We start from the raw sequence: 13,229 nt of genomic DNA, 5'->3' as shown, positions 1-13,229 counted from the left end.
AAAGCCAAAACGTTAAAGGGGTTAAAAGCAGAAAGAAAAGTGAATGCCTACTTTTCAGCGCAGGCTGGGAGGGCCGAAGGGCCTGTTCCTGTGCTGTAATTTTCTTTGTTCTTTGTACATAGCAGGCTGGTAAATCAGAACCACTGTGCTTCCCATATTTCATAGCTGTGTTGATGCCATATTATTAAAACCACAAATCTCAGAGAAATTAATTTGTAATTATTCCTTCTCTTTCCAGCTCCATGCTGAAGACTGGCCCTTTGGAGTGGAAATATGTAAACTGATGCCTTTCATGCAGAAGGCGTCTGTTGGCATTACTGTTCTCAGTCTCTGCGCACTCAGTATAGACAGGTAAATCACCGCGTCAATCAAACGTGTTATTCTCTGTCCTATCGTGCTGGCTGCGTATTGTCAAACAGTGTTTTATGTTTAACTGTGTTCTTTTTTTTAATATCGCAGATATCGGGCAGTGGCATCCTGGAGCCGCGTTCAAGGAATCAGAGTTCCCAGGTGGACCGTGATCGAGATCATCTTCATCTGGGTAGTGTCGATTATTTTGGCTGTTCCGGAGACTATAGCCTTTGATCTGGTGAATATAGACTATCGAGGGAAGAGCTTAAGTGTCTGCTTACTCCATCCCGATCAAAAATCTCAGTTTATGCAGGTACGTGGATCCATCATTTCTACTTACTGATGAAATTGTGTCACACGCTTTTCTGGTCAGATTTGAGCAGCCTTTGCAGGCGTCCTGGTTCACAGCCGCACGGAGTAGTAATGGTACTTGGAGTAAAATTATTTTGTAAAACCATTCCAAATTAACCGAACCAAACATAAAATTGGACACATTAACAAAGTCACCTCATCTGAATGGCCAAAAAGGTTTTTTGATTCAGGTGTAAACTCTTCATTAGAACTGACAATTGATCCAAAACATCCATCTGCCATTTATCATTTCAGAGGCTGACACACCCGCTATGTGTCTCCATTGTATTTGGAGTTTAATTTATTCCATGTACATTGAGAGTGCTGTCAGTATTTATAAATATTTCTTGGATGATGATACATTCTCTGTAGTATTTAATTTCCCTGTTGGACATAATGGACAATCAGAGGGGAACAGTGAGATAGGTCCACAATATGAAAACTGCCCAAAGATAGGATAGGTTTTCACACAACTGCCAGGATTTGGAATGAGGTGCACAATGAAATTGGCCCTAGGTGTCCAAAAGGTTTGGTGGAGTTATGGGGATAGATTTGGAGGATTGGGCCGAGGGAGGGGGCTCTTTCGGTGGGTGGGCAGACTAGATGGGCCGAATGGCCTCCTTCAGCACCGCCAGGATTCTATGATTCTCTGAGATGGGTGGTGAAGAACTCATAGTCCATTCTGCATAGTAAGTTATACACTTTTATTTAATGCTATACTTGACACAAGAATGTTTCATATTGAAAGTCGGAACCATAACGTGAACATTTGCCAGCTGAGGCATATCTTATCACATAAAATGCACCACGTTAAGTTTCCTGAGGGCCGTTTCCTCCGTCGCTGCAAATTCTCAAGAGTGAACAAAGTTCTAAACTGCATTTCCGGCAAAATTAATTTTTGGTAGCACAGATTGCCCACAGCTCTCTAACCCGGGAATTCCTCCCGGGTGAGGGGCATAATCCTGTCTCCAGCCAATTAAGGCTCCAAGGAATGGGAAATGCGGGACAGCCAGTATCGACAGGGATGGTTTCCCACAAATTCTCAAGTTGGCAGGCAGGAAACCCCGCCATCTAAAGCGTCCTGCCCACAGAGTCATAGAATGCCCAGAAAGAAAGAACAATAAAAACGAGGATGAATGCTGATCCGAACTGGTCTTGTCGACCTTAAAATGGAACACCAGTAAAAACTGGGAAATAAGAAAACTGGTCAGAACTGGGCTGGGATTCTCTGGTGTATCAGCCTCTGAAATGATAAATGGCAGATGGATGTTTTGGATCAATTACGGCAGGGCGGGCCTGACCGGCACTGAGGAGTGGCATGAACCACTCCAGCGTCGGGCTGCCCGGAAGTTGCTGAATCCTCCGCACCTTCAGGGGCTAGGCCTACGCCGAAGGGCTTGGCGCCGTGCCAACTGGTGCCGAACGGCCTCTGCCATCCGGCGCGAGTTGGCGCAAGCGCGGGAGCGTCAGCGTGTACTGGCGTCATCCCAGCGCATGCGCAAGGGGGTTCTTCTCCGCGCCGGCCATGGCGGGCCGTTACATCGGCCGGCGCGGAGGGAAAGGGTGCCCCCACGTCACAGGATCGTGTGCCCCGATCGCGAGCCAGGCCACCGTGGCCCCCCCCCCCGGCCAGGGCCAGATCCCCCCGCGCCCCCCCCCCCGAGAACTCCGCAGGCCACCCACGGAGCCAGGTCCTGCCGGTAAGGACCTGGTCTAATTTACGCCGGAGGGACCCGGCGAAAGCGGGCGGCCACTCGGCCCATTGCGGGGCGGAGAATCGCCGGGGGGGGGGGCACTGCCAACGGCCCCCGACCGGCGCGGCGCGATTCCCGCTCCCACCGCAAAACCGGCGGCGGAGAACCCTGCAGCCAGTGTCGGGGTGGCGGGTCGGGATTCACGGCGCCCCCTCGGCGATTCTCCAGCCCGGCGGGCGGTCGGAGAATCCCGCTCCTTTTATTTTCCGATTGGTTGGTAACAGCACTGAGGAAGGAAATTTGGCTTGCCCTGTATATACCCGCTCTCAGGCAGAGAAACTCAGCTAGTCCCACTCCCCACCTTCATCCCGCAACCATGACAATTATCCAATTCTCTTTTGAAAGCCACATTAGAATCTGCCTCCATCACAGACAGACAGTGCTTTCCAGATCGTAGACATTGGCTGTATAAAAATATTTCTCCTCACGTCGCCATTGCTCCTTCTGCCGATCATCTTAAACCAACGTTCTCTGGTCCTTAATGCATCCCTTGAACCAACAGTGCGTACTATTTACTCTCTTAAAGTATCAAATCTCCCCTTAATTATCTTTTTTCTGAGCCCCAACTTCTCCAATCTATTCACATAACCGAAGCCCCTCATCTCTGGAATCATTCTCATAAATCTTTTCTGAGCCCTACATAATGCCTTCCTGAAGACTGGTGCCCCGAACTGGACAGGATAATTCAGTTATTGGTTACAAACATGCGGAGAGATGGTAAAGGCTGTTCCACTTAAGGGATGGTTGAAGGAGGGAGGTCATGTGATTAAATCTCCAGGAATATATCCGATTGTAGTTGGCCACACTAAATGGTGGTAAATCTAGAATTCTGGGATATTGTACATGATCAAAGATGTTCTGAATGTTCAATGTGCAAAGTCTCCATGTAGGTAGAATGGAGTCAGGACTGTGGAAGACTGATTCTTTCAACATCACTGTCTGTCGTCAGTCTAATGTGTGTTTTTATATTCCCACTTCCAGTTCTACAAGGTAGCAAAAGACTGGTGGCTGTTTGCTTTTTATTTCTGTATGCCTCTCGCATGCACAGCTTTCTTTTACTCCTTAATGACTTGTGAGATGTTAAGGAAGAAAAGTGGGATGCAGATCGCTCTGAATGACCATCTGAAACAAGTAAGCATCGGGATATTAATTTGGATTAATGTTTTTGCAATGCAACAATGGACAAAACATTTTCAAACATAAATAGTGAAAACATATGGGCGGGATTCTCCGACCCCCCGCCGGGTCGGAGAATCGCCGGGAGCTGGCGTGAATCCCGCCCCCTTCGGTTGCCGAATTCTCCGGCACCGGATATTCGGCGGGGGGCGGGAATAGCGCCGGTCGGCGGGCCACCCCCGGCGATTCTCCGGCCCGCGATGGGCCGAAGTCCCGCTGCTGTCATGCCTGTCCCGCCGGCGAGAATCAAACCACCTCTCTTACTGGCGGGACTAGGCGGCGCGGGCGGGCTCCGGGAGGGTCCTGGGGGGTGCGCGGGGCGATCTGGCTCCAGGGGGTGCCCCCACGGTGGCCTGGCCCACGATCGGGGCCCACCGATCCACGGGCGGGCCTGTGCCGTGGGGGCACTCTTTTCCCTCCGCCTCGGCCCCAGCCTCCGCGATGGCCGATGCGTAAGAGACACCCCCCTGCGCATGCGCGGGGATGACGTCAGCGGCCGCTGACGTCATCCCCGCGCATGCGCGAACTTCCGCCGCCTGGCGATATCCTTTCGGCCCTGGCTGTCGTGGCGCCAAAGGCCTTCCACGCCAGCCGATGGAGCGGAAACCACTCCGGCGCGGGCCTAGCCCCTCACGGTGAAGGCTTGGCCCCTAAAGGTGCGGAGATCTGCACCTTTGGGGCGGCCCGCGCCAGAGTGGTTCACGCCACTACATCCCACCGGGACCCCCCCCCCCCGCCCCGCCGGGTAGGGGAGAATCCCAGCCATGAGTAATCAACTTCATGGGGGCGATTCTCCGCCGGGCGCACGTCCCGCTATTCCAGGAGAATAGCAGGAAAACCCCTAAACGAGGTTCGTACCGGGTGACAAATGGAGCGCGATGATTCCAACCCACGGGACTCGATGCAATATGGTTCACGCCCTCGCTGATCATCAACGAGGTCAGCGTATTTATATTAACATTTTCATTGGCTCAGACCATTTGAAGCCAGAGTTTCCCGGGATTCTCCGCAGCACTGGCGCAGTGTGAGGCCAGTGGCAATCACTACTAGTCTCCATCAATGGAGACCAGATCAAGCCGGGGGGGATCGCAGGCTATTGGAGTCCAGGCAAAAGGGCAGGCATGTGACCTGGCAGTACCTGCTGATACGCTGGAGGCGCAGTGCCAGGATGCCAGATTGACACTGCCAGGGTGCCAGGTTGTCACTGCCAGTGTGCCAGGGGAAGTGACAGGTTAGCACGACCAGGGTACCAGGAGGAAATGCCAGGGTGCCAATTGGCATTGCTGGCGGGGATCTGAAAGGGACATGGACATGGCAGGGGTGGTTTGAGGAGGGCCATGAAGGGGAGAGTGAAGGGGATCATGATGGGGGGATTGAGGGAGCGATAGGAAAGAGTGGGGTGGATTGAGGGTGGCACGTCATGAAAGTGGGGACATTTTGGGTGTCCTGAAATGGGCGTGGTTTAGGGAGGGGGTGGTCATGTAAGGCCGGAGGATTGAGTGGGCGGGGCATGAAAGGGAGGAGCATGAAGTGAAGAAAACTTTCCCTTTCCACATACCTGCTCCTTCAGCCCAATGATTTTAAAACTGCTGCTTTTTGAATCGTCAGAGCTTTCCTAGAAAGCCCACAACATTTTGATAGGCTTGAAATTCCCTGAGACCCTTTGAAATGGTAAGCATTCATTCAATTTCTCAGAGCAGCATCTCTCCCCCTCCTTGATTGATAGCTTAATGGTTTAAACACAGCTGCCAGAAGGTCTGTCTATTTTATCTTTCCCCTCACGCTTGAATGTAAATGAAGTAACCCTCATTGATTCTAACCGCAATGTTTATAAACATTCATGTTATGATTGACAGCTCCTGACCACTTTTATAATATAATAATCTTTATTGTCACAAGCAGGCTTACATTAACACTGCAATGATGTTACTGTGAAAAGTCGCTTGTCGCCATGGTTCAGGTACACAGAGGGAGAATTCAGAATGTCCAAATTACCAAACAACGTCTTTTGGGACATGTGGGAGGAAACCGGAGCACCCGGAGGAAACCCACGCAGACACGGGGAGAACGTGCAGACTCCGCACACACAATGACGCAAGGCGGGAATTGAACCTGGGAACCTGGCGCTGTGAAGCAACAGTGTTAACCATAATAGTGTTAAGGCTACCCTCTAGGGCCCCAGTTATGCCTGTCTTTTTGTGGGGTATGTGGAACATTCATTGTTCCAGTCCTACTCGGGCCCTCTCCCACCGTTCGCCCCGTCCGCACATCAACGACTGTATCGGCGCTACTGCATGCTCTCGTCTGGGCCTGGTAAAATTTATCGATTTTGCTTCTAATTTCCACCCCTCTCTCCCCTTCACATGGTCTACCTCCTTCCTTTCCTATCTGCGACATACTGGACGCTAATCGGCATTACAAATCCACCTACCCCCAGTTCTGTAGAAGGTTCACATGGACTTGAAATGTGCACTGTGTTTCTCCCTCCTGCTGAGAGTTTCCAGCATCTAAACCTAGCTACAGTAGAGGGTTCTCTTTTGAAGGGCATTGTTGCATTTAGCAAAAAATAACAGGAATATTCTAGGTAACTAATTGGTTAATTTGAATTTATCTCCTTGTCTGTTGTCCGTTGTCAAACGATAAAGCTGAATCATTTGAAGCTGGAGGCAACAAACTCTTTGAGAAGCGGACAGCTTCAAGTTTAATCATTTTTTCACTTTTACCCAAGTTTCTAAGGGCATCATTATGTTGTGACGCCCTCATGGTTCCTGACCTGCCTCAGCAGCGCCAACCTCTCCCAGTTGCTACCCGATTGATCCTCTGAGTGAGAGCCTGCCAAACATATTTAATCGGGTGCTGAATATGAAGGAGGCCAAATAGAAGGCCTCCTTCTATAGGACGATTATGCTGTCAAAAGTCATGACAGCAAATGCCAGCTTGGCATTCCTATTTGGTCCCAACGTTGAGGTCCCGAAGCCCCTATTAATTCATACACAAAAACAATGGAAACAATTTATGTTTGTGTTGAAGTGAAATTGTTTTCTTAGACAACCAGCTATAGGTACAGTCCCTCCAATCCGGCAACTTGAGGACCGAAGATATGGCAGATTACAGATTTTGCTGGATATGGTTGTGTAGTTCAGGCTGTGACCAGTTTGGGTCAAGCCAGGTTGAGTGGGGTCAAGGGTCGCTTGGAGCAGAAGATAGAACGGCGCAAGAAACGGTGAAGCTGATAACTAGTGTGCAGTTGCACCGTGCCAATACTGTACCTAGCCGACTTATCTATGTAAATTTTTCATTTTATAATTTTACTCAATTAAAATTGACGCATGGAACATCATAGTTTTTCGGATTACTCCAGCTTTTGGGCAGTTGAATTTGAGACACTGTGTGTGTACCAACTCATAATACAATACTTGCAACAATGAAATCATGAATATTTGATCAGTAATAATCTATTGTTTATCATTACCTTAAAAAGTTAGGTTTTAGATTCCACTCAATATACTAGTTATAATTGGATTGCATCACCCCTGAAGTACAGCCAAGTTTGCTTTGTTCTCCAACACTGCTTCACTGTACAAACCGCATACGGTGGAATTCTCCATTTCAGAAGTGTTGACGCTGGGACTGAATCGTCCCAAAAGCGGCACCGGAGTGATTCAGGACATCCTAATGGGCTGGCACCAACACCACGTGGAACTAGTGCAATTTCAACAAATGCTGCCATATGATTCGCAGGATTGGCACTGGAGAGCTGCAAATGAGCGTTTAAATCCCCACATACTCATTCCAGCCAAGAGTGTGCCACCCCCAAGAGCAGCGCCGATGTCCGCTATCGCAGAGCTGGAGACACTGTTGGATGCCGTGGAGGGGAGGTGGCACACCCTGTTCTCCGGGGTGGTAAGGAGGCTGCCACCCACAGATGCCGTGTGCGCCTGGACAGCCCGATATCACGATCCATCCCCTGGTTGTCCCCCCACTACTCCCTGGCCCTGGCAGTCACCACATTCCCCCAGCCAGCGGCAAGACTGACAGCCTGCAGCTGTGCCTTTGGGAACATGTCTGGCCTGCTCCCCTCAGCAGCCCGGGCGCCCTTTTCCCAATTTCAAATATCACCTGAGAACCTCGTCATTGGCAATTCCGCCAGACGGAGGCAGAGAGAATGTCGGGTCAGGCTCATTAATGATATACCAGCGGCATTTACTGTTCAGGTTGCATGCCCACGCTGGCAAAGCACCGGAGCATGGCATTCTGTTGGGCATCCAGGGCAGCCTCGATTTTCAGCTGACGCGCCACTCTCCGCTCAATCTCAATTCGCGATTGCAGCCTCGCTGGATGGAGAGTCCCGCCCATAGTTCATTTTTTAAAAAGGTACAAATGTAAATTTACTCCTTTGAACCTAAGAAAGTGGATATCTCAATATTGCAAAATGTTGATGAACATGCAACCACTTCGCCAAGAAATGTTCCATTTCAATTAAGATTAGTTAAAAATCACTAAATGCATCTCCAAGCCATGACTTCAGTTGATTATCATCCAAGAATTAGCATGTGGAGAAAGGTACAGAGTGTTCCATTTTTCTAGCATTAGACCTTCAACTGGAATTATCCATTGAAATTCCACTGGAACTCCATCTCCCTGCTCTTTCTCCATATCCTTTTATAATCTTTGTTTGCAATTGTTTATATTCGCCCTTTTGAATGACTCAAGAACAGTAAAACATTCCATGTTCTCATAATCCTATGCGAAAATAATCCTTCACATTTTCCTCTTTGATCTTCCAGTCTTACGTTGGTGTCCCACCATTACTGATTCACCAACATGTGGTAACAATCTTTCCCTACTGACCACCTCGGAAAACTTTTGTAATTTTGAAAATTTCCATTTTATTTTGCTTTCTCTGAAAACTGTCGCAATGTCTTGGGTCTTTCTTCCTACCTATAACTTTTCATTCCTTGTCATATTCAGGTGAAATGTCACTGCACCAATATCATAGCTGCAATAGGCTGCCAGTAACAGGGTGCCGAGAATGATATGGATACTCAAACAGTGAGAATGGTTTGCACAAAATCATCACTTCCGTGTTTTTTTGGCATTCATGTCCCCTAACCATGTATCCCAGAATGCTACTCACCTTATGGCTTATCTATACCTGCATTTCCACCTTTAAAGAATTTTTTGCTCACCCACTCAGATTGGAATGTTACTGCTTAGGGCGTAGTCCTTCCTCTGTTCTTTTCCCCAAAATTATAATATTTTGCATTTCTATGCATGAACTGCATCTGCCAGCTATCTGCCCCCTCCATTGCTCTGAAGCGGCAGATACATTTATAAAGATGCACCCTTTCACCTCGCCATCCTACAAATTCATTGGCAGAGGTCATGAGGAACCATATTTACATGAATAGACCACAGAGACAGATCTGTCAAATGAATGCTGTGGGGGCAGCACGGTGGCGCAGTGGGGTAGCACTGCTGCCTCACGGCGCCGAGGTCCCAGGTTCGATTCCGGCGCTGGGTGTGTGGAGTTTGCACATTCTCCCCGTGTTTGCGTGGGTTTCGCCCCCACAACCCACAATGTGCAGGGTAGGTGGATTGGCCATGGTAAATTGCCCCTTAATTGGAAAAAATGATTTGGGTACTCAAATTTCTTTTTTTAATGAATGCTGTGTGAGAAATCCATGGTGAGCCACGGATTTTTGATGCCTTTTATGCATCAAACAAGATACTCAGGGGAGTGATATGCTAAAATGTTGAGTGTGTGTGACTATATTCATGCAGTGGAAAATGGTTTATTGAACTGCATTCATGCAAGGTTTACCACACTAATAGTAGCACATCCTCATAGTGTCTTTGCTTGCTAATCGTGAAGCTCCTTCAAACAAAGTAACATTCTGATGATTCACTTGCAGCGCCGTGAGGTTGCAAAGACTGTGTTCTGCTTAGTGCTCGTTTTTGCCCTGTGTTGGCTTCCACTTCACCTCAGTAGGATTTTAATGAAGATATTCTACAACGAATTTGATCCCAACAGATGTGAACTACTGAGGTAAGACTTACAATAATGTGGGATTGTCAGGTTATCATAAGCAAGCAGGTGACATACACTGTGAAATAATGACTGACTGGAGTTTAATTTTGTTTTCCGATGGAGAATGAGGATTCATAGTGTGGGATTTTACATATTTATACAATATAAAAAAAGTAGTATTTTTTGCAATTGGAAGATTAAAACTCAACAAAAGTAATATGATTATGCGAGAATACAGGTATGATTATGCTATAATAAAATAGAAAGTTGAAAAACTCAGCATTCTGGCAGCATATGTGGAGCGAGAAACAGAGTTAACGTTTTGTGTCGAAACATTGACATTCGAGAGGCAGAGAGATTTAGGTCGGGAAATCCAGTACTCTGCCAGATTCAGGCAACGTCACTCATGTAAAACCACGGATGTGAAGAGGTCAGAAATGGAGGAGCAAAGAGATCTTGGAGAGTTTGGGCTGGAGAAGGTTAAAGAGGGCAAGACTTTCCAGTCGTTCCCACCAGCGGGATCGTCTGGCCCTGCTGACAGCGGCGCCCCGCCGTGGGTTCCCTGGTGGCGGAGGGTGCGAACAAGGCGAAACACCAGAAGATCCCACTGCCGGCCAATGTCAGTCTGCCGCCTCCACTGCAAAACACGCTGCGGAGGGTTGGGGGGGGGAGGTTCCACTGAGATGTAAGGAGGTGTAAGGCCATGGAAATATTTGCGCACAAGTAAGACAATTTGAAACAGAGGTATTACCAGATCAGAAGTCAATATAGCGGGATAAACAGGAGGGAATGAATGAACAAGGCTCGGTGCGAATTCAGAGACAGGTAGCGGCAGAACTTTAGATGAATGTAATAGTCAGGCACTACAAATGGGCTCATTGCATCCTGATTATGAGGGTTTCTGGGAACCAGCAAGCACTCCATCGTGGTTGTTATCCTATAATTATTATTGCAAAGTGCAGGAGGATGAATATGCTGGTTGGGGACAGAATTGGCTTCACTGGGATGTCCCTTATGTCCTGCCAAAACTGATTGTTTAGGCTTGCTTATGTCTAATAAGTGGGATGAATTGGTACAGGGGAAGACACTTGGAACCATATCTCAGTGAGAGCTGCTACCTTTAGGAGCGAAGGTGAAAGAATACAAAGAGAATCACAGGCAGGTGAAAGATTTCAAGATTGTAGAAATTATCATGAATAATAACAGGTGCAATGGTAATTAATACAAATAGATTATAGTACTGTACTGAAATTGCTAAAGAAAATGTGGGTTTGAACAACCTGAAGGATTGAAATATTGTTTAATTGCATGCTTCTATCTCAAGACAAGTAGGGGATAATTAAACTTGTGGATTCTAAACATGATAGTTTAGTAACCATGATTGTTGCTTAATTGCAGTTGCTTTCTACAAAACTTGTAGATTCAAAGTACCAGTCACATTAGAACAGATGTCTCCTGACATCTTAATGCCGCAAGGTTGTACTATACCTAGACTCGAGATGAAAGCACACATGTATGAGGTCGTAACATTAGGTTAAGAAGAAGACTGTCGAGGGGAAAACTCCATCCAGCCCAATATGGGTGGGGATTCTCCGACCCCCCGTCGGGTCAGAGAATCCCCGGGGGGGTGGCAGCGTGAATCCCACCCTGCCGCTCCGACGCCGGCTGTCGTAATCTCCGGTGCCGGTTTTCAGGCTGAGGCGGGGATCACGCCATGCCGGTCGGGGGCCGTTGGCAGTGGCCCCCCGGATATTCTCCAGGCCCCGATGGGCCGAGCGGCCGTCGGTTTCTGGCCAGTCCCACCGAAGTGAAATGGACATGGTCCCACACGGCGGGACCTGGCTGGTAGGCCGGCTGGTGCGGTCCTCGGGGGGTGCGCAGGGGGATCCGGCCCCGGGGTGGAGGGGGGGGGGGGGGGCGCCACGGTGGCCTGGCCTGCGATCGGGGCCCACCGATCTGCGGGCGGGCCTGTGCCGTGGGGGCACTCCTTCCTTCCGCGCCGGCCCCTGTCGGGCTCCGTCATGGCCGGCGCAGAGAAGACGCCCCCCTGCGCATGCGCCAGAATACGCCGGCCAGTCTGTGCATGCGCGGAACCACGCCTGCGGTTCTGCGCATACACTAACTCGCGCCGGCCCTTCAGCGCCGGTTGATGCAGCGCCAACTCCTCCAGCGCCGGCATAGGCCCCGGAAGTGCGGAGGATTCCGCAACTTCCGGTTGGCCCGATGCCGGAGTGGGCCGCGCCATTCTTTTACGCCGCTGTCGGGCCATCGGGGAATTTGGGAGAATCCCGCCCATTGTCTCCAACATTAAAGGCCATGTCCAGGGCAGGAGGACTATGGGTTTCATTGATCACAACCATAAATCCATTGGTTGGCCAATACACTCAGTGGGAGATGGCATAACAGCTCCCGACCAGCAGATGTTTGGATGTCAAATCGTGTCTAATGGCCTGAACCTCCAAAAGGTCGGCTGATGTGACGTTTTGGTTCTTTGATTCACCGCAGTGGGCAGCCAAGATATACCCAAAGTAGCTAGGACATCATCCTGTGAAACACTGAACAGAGAACCTTCCCTGACCCCTGGGTGTCCATCAGGAATGCAAATCAATTCTTTTTTTCATCCAACACAATCACAGACAGTATTGTCAATTTGAACCAGAATAACGACAATTTCCCCACTCTTGAGGAAGCTCCGTCAGCTGAAAGGGGACCATTGAGCCTAATGAATGATTCACTCATTTTTATTCATTACATACACTTGATGTTTACATGAATAAATTTAAACAAATATCAAAGGCTGTACAGATATGATGGAATGCTGCAATGTCTAAAGGATAAGATGATACACAGTCTGCTCAGCTGTATGCAAAATATCCCTTTGCCTTTTGGAAGAGGAGCAGATATTTGGTCAATACTCCAATTACAGGCAACATGATTAAAATAGACTATCTAATATAATATAATAATCTTTATTGTCACAAATAGGCTAACATTAACACTGCAATGACGTTACTGTGAAAAGCCCCTAGTCGCCACATTCCAACGCCTGTTCGGTTACACAGAGGGAGAATTCAGAATGTCCAAATGACCTAACAGCGCGTCTTTCAGGACTTGTGGAAGGAAACCGGAGCACCCGGAGGAAACCCACGCAGATACGGGGAGAACGTGCAGACTCCGCACAGACAGTGACCCAAGCCGTGAATCCAAACTGGGACCCTGGCGCTGTGAAGCAACAGTGCTAACCACTGTGCAACCGTGCAGCCCCATTCATTTGGCAATCCATTTGCTATTTATCGGTATTTGCTGTGACATATTTAAGTTCACCCTTTATTTCAGACACACATGGCACTACCCGGCTGTGTCCCTCACCACCCAGAGTTATACTACCCCCACCCCCACCACCACCACCCCACGGTGTGGTCATCGTGATTAGTTCTCAGTTTTTGAAAACCAGTAGAGATTTGCAGCAGCGTGACATCATGCTGACTGGGTGGGAGGATAAGACATGGGCGGATGCTACGCCGTCACGCCCGGTAAGTATATGTTAATCACCTCACCAGCACGGG

The 13,229-nt window shown here is 48.9% G+C and overlaps 1 protein-coding gene across 1 annotated transcript in view; it reads left to right on the top strand.

Moving 5' to 3' along the window:
• Positions 1-13,229, top strand: part of LOC140391562 (endothelin receptor type B-like) — a 62,447-nt gene that overhangs the window by 34,940 nt on the left and 14,278 nt on the right. The window contains exons 2-5 of the mRNA XM_072476204.1: positions 239-351; positions 460-664; positions 3,438-3,587; positions 9,548-9,681. Of these exons, the coding sequence (XP_072332305.1) occupies positions 239-351; positions 460-664; positions 3,438-3,587; positions 9,548-9,681 (602 nt within the window). The remainder of the gene's footprint in view (positions 1-238; positions 352-459; positions 665-3,437; positions 3,588-9,547; positions 9,682-13,229) is intronic.

Source organism: Scyliorhinus torazame, chromosome 15, assembly GCF_047496885.1.
Source record: "Scyliorhinus torazame isolate Kashiwa2021f chromosome 15, sScyTor2.1, whole genome shotgun sequence".
In the NCBI taxonomy this organism is placed as follows: Eukaryota; Metazoa; Chordata; class Chondrichthyes; order Carcharhiniformes; family Scyliorhinidae; genus Scyliorhinus; species Scyliorhinus torazame.
Note: the sequence above shows the minus strand (reverse complement) of the source record. Positions and strands in the feature narration are given on the sequence as shown.